Genomic DNA, 14,609 nt, shown 5'->3' with positions numbered 1-14,609 from the left:
AACTATGCAAGCAATAACAGAGTGAACTCAAGTATTTCAAGTGTTGAGAGAAAAAAACCCACCAACTTAGCATTCTGTGCATGTGAAATTATCCCTCAGAAATGAAGGACACGTAAAAATCTCAGATAAGCAAAAATTGAGGAAATGTGTTGTTAGTAAACTTGTCTTTGCTTGCAATGTTAAAAGAGGCTCATTAGAGAGAAGGAAAACAATGTTAAGTCAGAAACTTGGATCTCCATTAGGAGAGGAAGAGCATCAGAAGAGTAAGTGAAGGTAAGGTAAAAATGTTTATTTTTCTTATTCTTAATTGATAAGAATTACCAATTATCAATTGGTAACTGTTCAAAAAAATAATAGCAACTCAATCATGTATGCTTACATATATAGCATATATATGCATATACATACAGACACACATATGCATGCTTAGATTAGGGAAATAAATGACAGCAGTGATACAGAGATGAGAAGGACTTAAGATTATTTTGTTATGATACGGTACTCACATTACTCATGAAGCAGCACAGTGTTATTTGAAAATGAACTTGGACTAGTTGTAAATGTATACTGCAAACTCTGGGGCAAGCACTAAAAAAAGTAAAAAGAGAAATGTAATGGATATGTTAAGAAAGTAGAGAAGATGGAATCATGCAACATGCTTAATTAAAACCACAAAAGGCAGAAAAAGAGTGGAAGACAAAAAGAGGAACAAAGAATACGGGCAACAAGCAGAAAACAGTTTTAACAAATATGGTAGATATTAATTCAATTATTAATAATCCCTTTGAGGGGCACCTGGGTGGCTCAGTGGGTTGAAGCCTCTGCCTTCGGCTCGGGTCATGATCCCAGGGTCCTGGGATCGAGCCCCACGTGGGGCTCTCCGCTCAGCGGGGAGCCTGCTTCCCCTCCTCTCTCTCTCTGCCTGCCTCTCTGCCTACTTGTAATCTCTGTCAAATAAATAAATAAAATCTTAAAAAAAAAAAAAACCTTTGATAATCTAAAAGCACCAATTAAAAGACAGAATTTATCAGACTGGATCAAAAAATAAGACTCAACTATATGTTGTTTATAAGAAACTCCAAATATAAGGGCGCCTGGGTGGCTCAGTGGGTTAAGCCGCTGCCTTCGGCTCAGGTCACGATCTCAGGGTTCTGGGATCGAGTCCCGCATCGGGCTCTCTGCTCAGCAGGGAGCCTGCTTCCCTCTCTCTCTCTCTCTCTGCCTGCCTCTCTGTCTACTTGTGATCTCTGTCAAATCAATAAATAAAATCTTAAAAAAAAAAAAAAAAGAAACTCCAAATATAAAGACACAAACATATTAAAAGTAAATGGCTAGAGAAAAATACACCACGGTAACACTAATCAAAAGAAAATAGGGACCCCTGGCTGGCTCAGTAGGTAGAGTATGCAATTCTTGATCTCACGGTTGTTAAGTCTGAGCCCCACACTGGGTGGAGAGATTACTTAAAAAATAAAATCTTAAAAAAAAAAAAAAGTGGGAGTAGCTCTATTAATTTCAAACAGAGCAGACTTCAGAGCAAGAAAAGTTATCAGAAATAAAGAGGGGCAGGGGCCTGGGTGGCTCAGTTATTAAGTGTCTGCCTTCTGCTCAGGTCATGATCCCAGGGTCCTGGGATTGAGCCCCACATTGTGCTCCCTGCTTGGTGGTAAACTGTTCTCCCCCTCCCACTCCCCGTTTGCATTCCCTCTCTTGCTGTCTCTGTAAAAAAAAAAAAAAAAGGGGGGGTGCGCCTGGGTGGCTCAGTGGGTTAAAGCCTCTGCCTTCGGCTCAGGTCATGATCCCAGGGTCCTGGGATCAAGCCCCGCATCGGGCTCTCTGCTCAGCAGGGAGCCCGCTTCCTCCCTTCTCTCTCTCTGCCTGCCTCTCCGCCTACTTGTGATATCTCTGTCAAATAAATAAAAAAAATCTTAAAAAAAAAAGGGGGCATTACATAATGATAAAACGTTTAACATCCAAAAAGACACTTTAAGGTGTATACATTAATGTGTATTTAATGTGTATATAACAAGAGAGTGTTAAATTACAGGAGGCAAAAACTGATAGAAATACAAGGAGACATAAATGAATCCACTGTTAAAATTGGAGACTTCAACACCCTTCCATTAGAAATGAACAGCTCCAACCAGCAGAAAGTCACTAATTACACAGCTAAATTCAACTATACCATCAATCAATTGGATATAATGGGAATCTATAAACTACCTCATCCAATAATAGCAGAGTACACATTCTTCCGAAACTCACATGCAATACTCACCTAGACCACATTCTGGCACATGAAACACACCCTTTACAAATTTAGAAGAATAGAGATCTTACAATGTCTGGTTTCTGACCACAATGGAGTACAAATAAAAATCAGTAACAAAGACAGCTGGGAAATCCCAAAATACTTAGTTATTAAATAGTATACTTCTGAATAATACAAGGGTCAGAGAATAAATCTCAAGACAAATTTTTAGAATATTGTGAACTAAATGAAAATGAAAACACGACTTACTAAATTTTGTACAAAGCAGAAAGAGCAGTGCTTAGAAGGAAATTTATAGCATTAAATACTAAATGCATATATCAGAAAAGAAGAAAGATCTAAAATCAATCATCAGGGGCACCTGGGTGGCTCAGTGGGTTAAAGCCTCTGCCTTCGGCTCCAGTCATGATCCTAGGGTCCTGGGATCGAGCCCCACATTGGGCTCTCTGCTTGGCAGGGAGCCTGCTTTTCCCTCTCTCTGTCTCTGCCTGCTTCTCTGCCTACTTGTGATCTCTGTCTGTCAAATAAATTTTTAAAAATGAGGATGAGGAACAAGGCAAAGATGTAATTTCTCATCACTGCTTTTCAAAAATGTACTGGAAGTCCTGGCTAATGCAGTCAGACAAGGAAATAAAATGTATACAGACTGGGAAGGAATTGTTAAAAAGAAGGCAATAGGCCCCAAATGGATTCACTTGAGCTAAACCCATGCCACCAACCAAGACTTAATGGCTAACCTAACTGCAATTTCAACCTCCTTCAGGAATGTGATCCTAACCAGTTAGTCTGGAATTTCCTAGTCAACACTGGTGAGGATATTCACCCAATAGATTCCTTTCATCCCCCTAAAAGAGGTGACCTTGCCTGAAATAATCCTTTCTTTTGTTTATGATTTCCTTGTCCCACTTCTTTCTACCTTTAAAAACTTCTCCTTTTCTGGGGGCACCTGGGTGGCTCAGTGGGTTAAGGCCTCTGCCTTCAGCTCGGGTCATGATCCCAGGGTCCTGTGATCGAGCCCCACATCGGGCTCTCTGCTTGGTGGGGAGCCTGCTTCCTTCTCTCTCTCTGCCTGCCTCTCTGCCTACTTGTGATCTCTGTCAAATAAATAAATAAATAAATAAATAAATCTTAAAAACAAAACAAAACAAAAACTTTTCCTTTTCTGCAGCTCTTTGGAGCTCCTTTCTATTTGCTAGATGGGATGCTGCATGACTCATGAATCACTGAAGAAAGCCAATAGATCCTTGAATTTATTCTGTTGAATTTTTGTTATTTTACGTAAGAAATAAAACTGTCTTGTTCACAGATGACATGATCATCTACATTATGAAAATCTGAAAAAAATCCACAAAAATAGTCCTAAAAGTAATAAGGAATGATAGCAAGATTGCAGAATACAAGGTTAATATACAAAGTCAATCGTTTTCCTATATACTAGAAATAAACAAGTGGAGCTTGAAATTAAAGATCTAATATTATTTACATAAGCATCCCCAAAAATGAAACGTTTAGGCATGAATATAACAAAATAGGTACAAGATCTATATGACGGAAATTATAAAACTCTGATGAATGAAATAAAAAAAAAGAACTAAATAAATGGAGATATTCCATGTTCATGGATATAAAGACTCAATAAGGTTAAGATGTAAATTCTTCCCAACTTCATCTATGATTCAGTGAAATCCCAATCAAAATCTCAGCAAATATTAACAAACTGATTCTGAAGTTTATATGGAGAAGCAAAAGACCAAAAATAGCCAACACAATACTGAACAACAAAGCTGGAGGGCTGACACTACCTGACTTCAAGACTTACTATAAAGCTAGAGTATTCAAGATAGTGTGGTTTTGGTGAAAGAAAAAATAGATCAGTGGAACAGAAGAGAGAGCCCAGAAACAGACACATGTAAATATAGTCAATTTATCTTTGAGAAAGGAGCAAAGGCAATTATCCATTGTTAAATGGATAAAAAGTTTTTTCAAACAATGGTGCTGGGACAACTGGACAGGCACATGCACAAAACCAAAGCTAGACATAGACCTTACACCTTAAATAAGTTAACCCAAAATGGATCACAGACCTGAGTGTAAAATACAAACTATAAAACTCCTAGAAAATAACTTACGAGAAAACCTAGATGATCTTGGCCTTGGTGATGACTTTTTAGATATAACATTAAGACACAGTCAATGAAAGAAATGGCTGATAAGCTGGAATTTAAGATTATAAATGTCTGTCTATGACAATATTGAAAGAATGCAAAGACAAGCCACAGACTGGGAGAAAACAATTTCAAAAGACACATCTAATAAAGGATTATTATCCAAAATATATAAAGAACTCTTAAATAAGAAAACAATCAATCTGATTTTAAAAATGGGCCAAACACCTTAACAGATACCTCACCAAAGAAGTACAGATGGCAAATTAGCATACGAAAAGATATTCCACATCATATGTCATCAGAGAAATGCAAATTAAAACAATGAGCTACCACTACACATCTAGTAAAATAGCCAAAATCTAACACAAACACCACCAAATGCTGGTAAGTCTAAGGAGCAAAAGGAACTCTTATTCATTGCCGGTGGGGATGCAAAATGGTTACAGCCACTTTGGAAGATAGCTTGGAAATGTCTTACAAAACTAAGCATACTCTTACCAGACAGCACTCCTTGGTTTTTACACAAAGAAGTTTAAAGCTCATGTCCACACAAAAACCTGCACATGGATGATTGTAACAGATTTATTCCTAATTGTCAAAACCTGGAAGCAACTGAGATCTTCCTCCATAGGTGAATGGGTAAATAAATGGTGGTACATCCAGACAAAGGAGTGCTAAAAATTTAGTGCTAAAAATGAGATGAGCTATCAAGCCATAAAAAGACGTAGAGGAGGGGCACCTGGGTGGCTCAGTGGGTTAAGCCTCTGCCTTCGGCTCTAGGTCATGATCTCAGAGTTCTGGGATCGAGCCCCGCATCCGGCTCTCTGCTCGGCAGGGAGCCTGCTTCCTCCTCTCTCTCTCTCTGCCTGCCTCTCTGCCTACTGTGATCTCTGTCTGCCAAATAAATAAATAAAGTCTTTTAAAAAATTAAAAAAAAAAAAAAAAGACATAGAGGAAACTTAAATGCATATTACTAAGAAAAAGAAGCCAATATGAAAAGGCTATGTATCGCACTGCCCCAACTATATATGTATATATCCCCAACATATAAATATGACATTCTGGAAAAGGAAAAACTATGGAGACAGTAAAAAGATCAGTGGTTGCCAGGGGTGAGGCAGGACAGAGGATCAAACATGTGGAACACAAGATTTTTAGAAAGTGAAACTACTCTGTGTAATACTATAGTGATGGATATATGCCATCATAAATTTGCCCAAATTACAGAATATACACCAAAAGTAAACTGTAACTATGGTCTTTGGGTGACAATGATGTATCCACAGAGGTTCATCCGTTGTAACAAATGTACAGATCTGATGGGAGATGCTGATAATGGGGAAGGCCATGCATGCGTGCAGGCGGGTAGTATATGAGAAATCTCTGTACCTTTCTTCAACATTTCTATGAACGTAAAACTGCTCTACAGTCTATTAAAAAAAATCCACACCAGTCACAGTACTTATAAGCCTCAATAAAGTGCTTTTCTCAATACCAGTACAGTGGAAAAATCATCTCAAATATAGTTAAGGCAAAAATGATCACAAAACATAAATCCTAGAAAAAACTATCTGCAAAAATCCAAAAGGCACTTATGCCAGCCATTTCTTTTTCTAATTCAGAGAACAAAATATTATTTTCGTCTCTGTAAATCTATATGCCCAAACCCTTCCTCCAACATATTATAGCTGTCATCCCTCCTCCTTTCCTGTAGGTTTTCAAAACTAGCTCCACTTTGACAGGTAGGCAGTTTGCTTCACCCTGACCTTGTGTTCAGGTGGCTGAAGACAAACACTTTACTCCGAAGTCATACTACAGACTTTATGTAACAGACATGCACCATCATGCAGCCCAATCATTCTCTAGAAGAATGACCATAATGGTTTTAAGACCTGTCAATGGAATGTTTAACACAAAGTGCCTTAAAGATGATTCATCTTGACGCTTTGTATCATAGGAGACATTTTCACCAATTAGTCAAAAAAGGAATCTCTTGGTTTTAAACACACGAAAAAACACAGGGCTTAAACCTAACAATGTGAAATACAAATTGGGCATTCAAAATTAGAGATTAAAAACACATTAAAAAATTTAAATATCAATAAACTACTTATTCATTATTACTGCTCTTTTCTTTAGCAAACACATTTCAGTTGAATAAAAGAACTACTTTCTCTGTAACAAAGTATAATAACCAGCAAACATCAACATAGTGTGTCATAATAAAACTGAAAATCAAGAAAGGAATGAATTACATTCCCTGTATTTAATTCTTCCCTTGTTGGAAAGCACCATTTAGGTGAGCAAGATTCCTGGGTGGAGCTACCACGAACAGCAGCAATGGCAATGATAATGGCAGTGGGGAAAACGGGGGGCTGGCCCAAGTGCCTTCCTCGCCCTCTATCTACACTGGAGACATGAAGAGATTCTTTTGAGTGCAAACATGAATCAGGACAGAGTAGTAGTTCAAGGGGAAGTCCTTACGTGACAGTCCTTCCCCACAGAAAGATGGGGAGATTATATATCTAATGAAGAAAGGTACAGCAGCAAAGACCATAGGTCTCAGTCAGAAGTTAGAAAAGTTGATGCTCTGAAGGAAAGTACAGCCTATATGTCTGACTGGTTCATAAGGCCTGAAACCATTCCCCCAGGGAGTTCCACTTCAGTTTTCATTCTGTTTCTCTGAGCATGAGGAAAAGCGAAACCAGGAAGAACGCGGCTTTTTTTCCCCCTGCAGACTCTCTTCATTCTATATCTCTTCCTTTCTTATGCTTGGCTTTGGGTCTAGGCATCTATATTGAAAATGACTGAGCACACCCTCTGCCAGCACCTACTGAGGGAAAGAAAAGCCCCTTAAAAAGTATGAGATATGTGAAGTGGTGTATTATCACAGCAGTTTACTTGAACACCCAAGCCCAGTTTGAGTCAGACGTTCAACCAACTGAGCCACCGAGGCACCCCTGAAAAATTTTTTGAATTCCAGTATACTTAACATACAGTGTTATATTAGTTTAAGATGTACAATACAGCGATTTAATTTTATATAGTACTCAGTACTCATAAGTGTACTCTTAATCCTCTTCACCTATTTCATGCCCCTCCCCCACATACTGAAATTTTTTAAAAGACTTTATTTGTGAGAGAGCAAGAGAGAGAGTGAGAGCTAGCATGAGCAGGGGGAGAGGCAGAAGGAAAAGGAGAAGCAGGCTCCCTGCTGAGCAAGAACCCAATGTGGGACTTGATCTCAGGACCCTGGGATCACGACCTGAGCCAAAGGCAGACACCCAGACTACTGAGCCACCCCGGTGCCCCCATACTAAAATTTTTATAGATAAAATCATATAATGCCTGGATTTTGCTTCAAAATAATATTAAGAAGGGACAGGATTAGGGCTAAGTGATGGCAGTCATTATGCTATCTTATCTATTTTTGCGGACATTTAAAATTCTCCAAAATAAAATGCTTAAAAATGGATGCCTGGGTGGCTCAGTTGGTTAAGCAACTGCCTTTGGCTCAGGTCATGATCCTGGAGTCCCGGGATCGAGTCCCATATTGGGCACCCTACTCAGCAGGGAGTCTGCTTCTCCCTCTGACCTCTCCCCTCTCACACTTTTTCACATTCTCTCTCTCTCTCAAATAAATAAATAAAATCTTTTTTAAAAAATGTTTAAAAGTAAGTAGTAGGAGAGAATTAAGATACAAAAATCCATTGCACTCTCCTCCAAAAGAGTAAAAATAAAAGGGTATAATGAGTATCTCTTATACCAACAACTCCAAAAATTCAGGGATAATATCCAGGAAAATTATCAAAAGTTGACAAGAAAAGGGTGCCTGGGTGGATCAGTTAGTTAAGTGTCCAACTCTTGATTTCAGCTCATGTCTCAAACTTAGGGTGGTGAGCTGAAGCCCCATGTTGGGGCCCACACTGGGCATGGAGCCTTCTTAAAAAAATAATAATAAAGTTGACAGGAAAATCAGAAAACTTCCCTCAGAGAAAACACCAGGCTATTTTACATGCATGTTATAGAAAGCAAAACACACTAATTTAAACTTCATATAAACTATTCCAGAGAATAAAAAAAAAGGAAACACTCTTCCCACTCTGGATTCTTTTATGAAGCCAACATACCCTTAAAACTGAAACCAAACAAGAAAAATTACAGGCCAACCTCACTCACTGAGACTGATACAACTAAATTATACAACTAAATGCTCTAATTAAGGACACTCATTTTAACATCAGGAAAAAGACAAGGATGCCTTCTAATGGATGCCTTCCATTAATATTGTACCGGAAGATCCTGATTAGTGAATAAATGTGTTAAAAAGGTAGTTACTGAGGAAAAATTTTACATTATTCACAGACAGTATGATTTTCTATGTAGAAAACCCAAAGCAGGGGCACCTGGATGGCTCAGTCAGTTGAGCAACCAACTCCCGGTTTCATCTCAGGTCATAATCTCATGGGCCATGAAACTGAGCCTTCTTTCAGGCACAGCACTCAGGGGGTAGTCTTCTGGAATATTATCGCCCTCTGCTCCTCCCCTCACTCATATGCGTGCGCATTTCTCTCTAATACATAAAAAAAAAAAAAAAAAAATCTTTAAAGATGGGGGGCACCTGGGTGGCTCAGTCAGTTAAGCATCCAACTCTTGGTTTTGGCTCAGGTCATGATTTTAAGATCAAGCCCCCAATCGGGCCCTCAGTTGGTACGGAGTCTGCTTGAGAGTCTGTCTCTGAGGCCCACCTTCTTTCAGGATCACGCTCTCTCTCTCTCAAATAAATAAATTAGTAAATAAAATCTTTTTTTTTAAAGATTTTATTTATTCACTTGACAGAGGTCACAAGTAGAGATCTTTAAATCTTCAAAGGCAAGCACCCCAGTAAATAAAATTTTAAAACATAATAATTAAAAAAAAAAACCAGAGATAAATAATCCAGATAATAAGAGGGTTTAACAAATTTGCTGGATATGAAATCAATATGGAGGGGCGCCTGGGTGGCTCAGTGGGTTAGGCCGCTGCCTTCGGCTCAGGTCATGATCTCAGGGTCCTGGGATCGAGTCCCGCATCGGGCTCTCTGCTCAGCAGGGAGCCTGCTTCCCTCTCTCTCTCTCTCTCTGTCAGCCTCTCTGCCTACTTGTGATCTCTGTCAAATAAATAAATAAAATCTTTAAAAAAAAAAAATCAATATGGAGAAGTCAATTTGATGAGGGTACCATAGTTGTGTAAGATGTTAACACCAGGGAAAACTGGGTGAACAGTATGCAGGAACACTTTATGACATTTTTATAAATCTAAACTTATTAAAATAATTTTAATAAATGATTTAAAAAATTAAGAAATCTGGTAATATTAAGTATTGGTGAAGATGAAGAGCAACAAAAATTTTTATATAATGCTGACAGAGTGTAAGTTGGAAAAAATCACTTTGGAAAACACTTTTTGGCATTATCTTGGACCCAGAAATTCTACTCCCAAGTATATAACCAGAAAAACTTATACATATATGTATAAAACTGTTCGTAACACCAATGTTTGTAATAGCAAAAAGCTGAAAATGTCTACTGATAAGATTATAGAGAAATAAACTGTTATTTATCTATATAACAGAATATCAAACACAAACCAATACATTAAACCAGATCACTAGATGATTTAGAGGGTAAAAATGGGTTTGGAAAGATGGGGGAAATCTGAGATATTACAATCACTTGTGGCCCTTCAAAAGGCAACAGTACATAAAGAGACTTCTATCTGCAGTATCAAAATTTCATGGGGGAGGAAGGAGATGATTAGGATAAAAATGTCTAAAAAGGATCCTAAAAAATAAATAAATAAAAGGGATCCTTAGGGAACTGATAATTTAAAAAAAATTGAGAAACAATGACTAAGGACAGTCTCAAGAATACAACACTGAGTGAAAGAAAGTAAGTTTAGAAAAATACATACAATATATTATTTACATAAAGTTCAAAACATACAAAATAATATACTTGTTTAGAGATACATATGTATATATGATTAAACTATAATTTTAAAAAATTCAGAATAGGAGTTATCCTTGTGAAGTAGGTAAGAGCATGCTAGAAATCTAGGAGGGCATATAAAAAATTCAAAAATATTATATGTGTTCTTTTCTTCAACTGGGATGGCAAATACATAGGCATTCATTTTATTATTCCTCATCCCTTATTATTTAAATATTATTTGTTAGTATAAAATGTTTCATAATTAGAAGTACTTAAAAAAACTATTTAAAAATATCACCTAGCAATTTACTATAAGTAACATCTTAATAGCGAAACCATATGAATAGTTTGCCACTGATCATCATGCAATGTTAAATATTAAAATATTCACATTAAACCTATGTTGTTAAAAACAACCACAATGAGAAGCCTGACCTTTTTTTAAAGATTAAAAAAAAAAAAAAAATGTAACAGCTCATACCCAGCCACCTTGCTGAATGATGTACTCTGCTGCATAGTCCTCCAGATACGTCACACCAAACTGTAGCAATGCACTCAGAGGCTCTTGACCACGTCTTGTCAACTCCAAAAGCATTTGTTGTAGCAAAATCAGAGGCACCAAAATCTTCAATGCAAAGATGACAGAGTAAAAAACAAACTGAAATTCTTATAATTCATTTTGTATGTTCAACTACTAAAAAATTATGACTCAGATGCATCATTATGGAATCTCATTTTTACTATAATAAAGAAATAAGGGGCGCCTGGGTGGCTCAGTGGGTTAAGGCCTCTGCCTTCAGCTCAGGTCATGAACCCAGGGTCCTGGGATCGAGCCCCGCGTAGGGCTCTGGGCTCCGGAGGGAGCCTGCTTCCACCCCTCTCTCTCTCTGCCTGCCTCTCTGCCTACTTGTGATCTCTGTCAAATAAATAAAATCTTAAAAATAAATAAATAAATAAAACACTGACCCCTTACTAGAATGTCTGTGAATGATGCCTGTAGATTTTATACCAGAGGGTGGTAGAAATAATTATTTTATGAAAATAATTGGGCTCATCTGTATGTGTGTATATAAAACATGCAGAGAAGATTCACTGAAGTATTATTTATAATAGCAAAAGACTACAAACAACCCACCAGGGACTGGTTATATAAATTTTGGCAAAATATCACGTAGTTGTTAAAAAGAACTAGATTGTTCATTGCCCAATCACGAAGACTTATTTTTAGTGAGAAAAGTGACAGGACAGTGTATATAATAATGGCACAATTGTGCTTGAAATACACATACATACATACATATACATATACAAATATTTGTATAATCCCTATACTATCTCTGGAAAAATATACAAGAAACTGGTAATAGTGGTAACCTAGGAAGAGAATGAAGTAATGGCGATAGGGTGGGAAAACAGTTTTCAATGTATACATTTCTGTACTTATTGTATTTTGTACCATATGTTTTTTTAATTTTATTTTTTATTAATTATTTTTATTAACATATAATACATTATTTGCCCCAGGGGTACAGGTCTGTGAATCAGCAGGCTTGCACATTTCACAGCACTCACCATAGCACATACCCTCCAAAATGTCCATAACCCAACCACCCTACCATGTGCTTTTATTATCTATTTGAAAATAAGGACTTTCAAAATTATCAGCTATCTTATGAAAGTCATCAAAAACCTAAATGGGGGAGCGGGCACCTGGCTGGCTCAGTTTGTTAAGTGTCTCACTTCCTCTCAGGTCATGATCTCGGGTCCTCTGATGGAGCTCCTCTTGGGCTCCCTGCTCAACAGGGAGCCTGCTTGTCCCTCTCCCTCTCCCTCTGTTCCTCCCCCTGCTTGTGCTCTGTCTTTCTCTCAAATAAATAAATAAAATCTAAAAACAAAACAAAACAAAACAAAACCCCTAGGGAGGTATTATCATCATTCCTAATAACCTTGTGGCTTAATATTTAAAAACTGTCAAAATTTATGACAGGCATATGAGAGTCCCTTGCCTTCCAAAAACAAATGCACATTGGAAAGAGCTAAGCATTTTCAATTAACCATCTGCATACAATCTCTTTAGTCTAAAACATCAAGAGGGCTCCACATGCCTGGAAAAGGAATGCAAAAGGAAATGAATTGTTACTGAATTGCCAAGGTAATAACAAAGGCATTACAAAATATTTCTGCAGAAGAGGACAAACAGAAAAGACAATGGTTTATAGTCTTTCTAATATTCTTTGGCTTTTAAGTAAAAGCAGTCCTGAGGGAATCTACATCAAAGTCTGAAACAAAGAATGCAACAAACACATCTTCCTTTTTTGATATCATAAAAGAACTCCAGCCCAAAATTTATTTAAAAACCCCTTCCTAACACTAACGGAGGGGTCTAGGGCTATAAAGAAGAATCTATTAGGTTTTCTTCACAATTAGAAAACCTGTCATACTATTAAAAACAAAACAAAACAAAACAAAACCCCACCTCCAAAGCCTTTTGTTCATCTAGCTCCAGTACTGAGTCTTAGCAGGAACAGTCAGGTACAGCTTGTTGATCAGTCCTGCTGACTCAGATCATAGTAACTTCAAAGGCCTGAGATGTTCTGTACTTCAAAACATTCTAATTTTCTATAATAATGTACTAATATGCAATATTTTAAAGTTATTCCTGTTTAAGCTCTTAGGGAAAGGAGCTGCAAACACTTTACACTTGCTATATAAAATAATACTTATTTTTATTTGTTCCAAATTTATCTTTCATGTATCAAAAAAGTAGATGCCCTAGTTTTACTAAATAATCATCTAGAGATAAATCTGTAATCCTCTTTCACTACTGTCTTGAGTCCTTAATCATATTCCCTCTCATTCACTCTACTCTTTAGGCTGAAATTTACTAATCTTTTAGTTTGTTCTTCATCTGGCAATTCCTTCACTGCTTTGATGATTGAGATTACCCCTTCCCAGATCTCCATCCCAATTTTATCCTTCTTGAAATGCAGTAACCAGAGTACAGAAACTTCACTGTACAGGACTAACAAATTCTAACTGTAATATTCTTTGATGATATATGCTCTCTTTTACCTACTTGACATCCTATCTTCAGGGACCTACATGATGATTTCCAGGCCTACTATCTTTTAAGTATAATTTAGACTGTCTTAATATAGTTTAAAAAAACCCACTTGCTCTCTAATTTTTGTGATCACACAAAAAACCTCATAAGTAATTTCTATAACCGAGTCCATCAACTTGGCCACAAGAAACTATCACCTTATACCTGATATTTTTTTTTTTTGCACTCCCCTTCCCACAGTACTGAAAAAAAAAAAAAAAACAAACCAAAAAACGAAAAACCTGGATCCCCAAGAAGGTCCCACTATTCATATCTCTAAAGGCTAAGAAGGAATCAAATAGTCTTACTCTTTGAATTCCTGTAAGTCATTTCCATACTGGATAATAGTAATCCCCACAACACATATAAATTATTTTTCTCTCCATAACTTCCAAAAAGGAATGCTAAGGTAATTTTGGCCATCAAAAAGGAATACCATTCACTGTCTCACCATAGGTACCATGCTAACAATATTATCTTATAATTAAAGAAAGTATAGCTTACTGGGTACAGAAACGAAGTATATTAATTTAGAGCTCCAAGGGTCTCTTCTAATAGATATTTATAATGATAAAAAACATATTTTGACCCATCAATTTACTATTTAGCAACCAATTTATAACTTAACAACTCCAGTAAATATCATATCCCACAATTTTTACCTGTATTGATTGATTAGGTTTGAATGTTTGACCTATCTGCTTCAAAACAAAATTTAAGTGACAACCAGGCATTATGTAACACCCAGTGTGATGCAACAGGAAATAAGAAACATCACCAATAAGTACTCTTGCCAAAAAGATTAAACCTGAGTATGATTAGGCTTCTGAATTTACCTACCAATGGAAAGGAAATATAGATACAGAGGAATATGTTACGTGACATCTCAGTGATATAGTCAATAAAATCAGAAAGCAGGAAATTTTACAGAAGAAATAACTTGTAAGCAAGGAAAAAACGAGAGAGAGAGAGAGAAAGCCCACATATTAAAAGAGCTTTAGACACATATTACATGATTGCATTTATATGAAATGTCCAGAATAGGGAAATTTAAAGAGCCTGAGTAATGTCACTAAGGGCTGGGAGGGACAGAA

The 14,609-nt window shown here is 37.0% G+C and overlaps 1 protein-coding gene and 1 pseudogene across 8 annotated transcripts in view; one reads left to right on the top strand and one right to left on the bottom strand.

Annotated features, from left to right (window-relative positions):
• Nucleotides 1-14,609, bottom strand: part of BCL2L13 (BCL2 like 13) — a 77,406-nt gene that overhangs the window by 20,503 nt on the left and 42,294 nt on the right. For 5 of the 8 annotated variants that reach the window (XM_032844424.1, XM_032844426.1, XM_032844425.1 and 2 more), the window contains one exon: nucleotides 10,894-11,037. In XM_032844424.1, coding sequence (XP_032700315.1) covers nucleotides 10,894-11,037 — 144 coding nt within the window. Of the gene's footprint in view, nucleotides 1-506; nucleotides 589-10,893; nucleotides 11,038-14,609 lie in introns of those variants that run through there. The other 3 variants (XM_032844430.1, XM_032844428.1, XM_032844434.1) reach the window with 3 other exon arrangements.
• Nucleotides 4,819-7,277, top strand: LOC116859297 (annotated as a pseudogene).

This window comes from Lontra canadensis, unplaced genomic scaffold (assembly GCF_010015895.1).
Source record: "Lontra canadensis isolate GAN:19392208 unplaced genomic scaffold, GSC_riverotter_1.0 scaffold153, whole genome shotgun sequence".
NCBI lineage: Eukaryota > Metazoa > Chordata > Mammalia > Carnivora > Mustelidae > Lontra > Lontra canadensis.
Note: the sequence above shows the minus strand (reverse complement) of the source record. Positions and strands in the feature narration are given on the sequence as shown.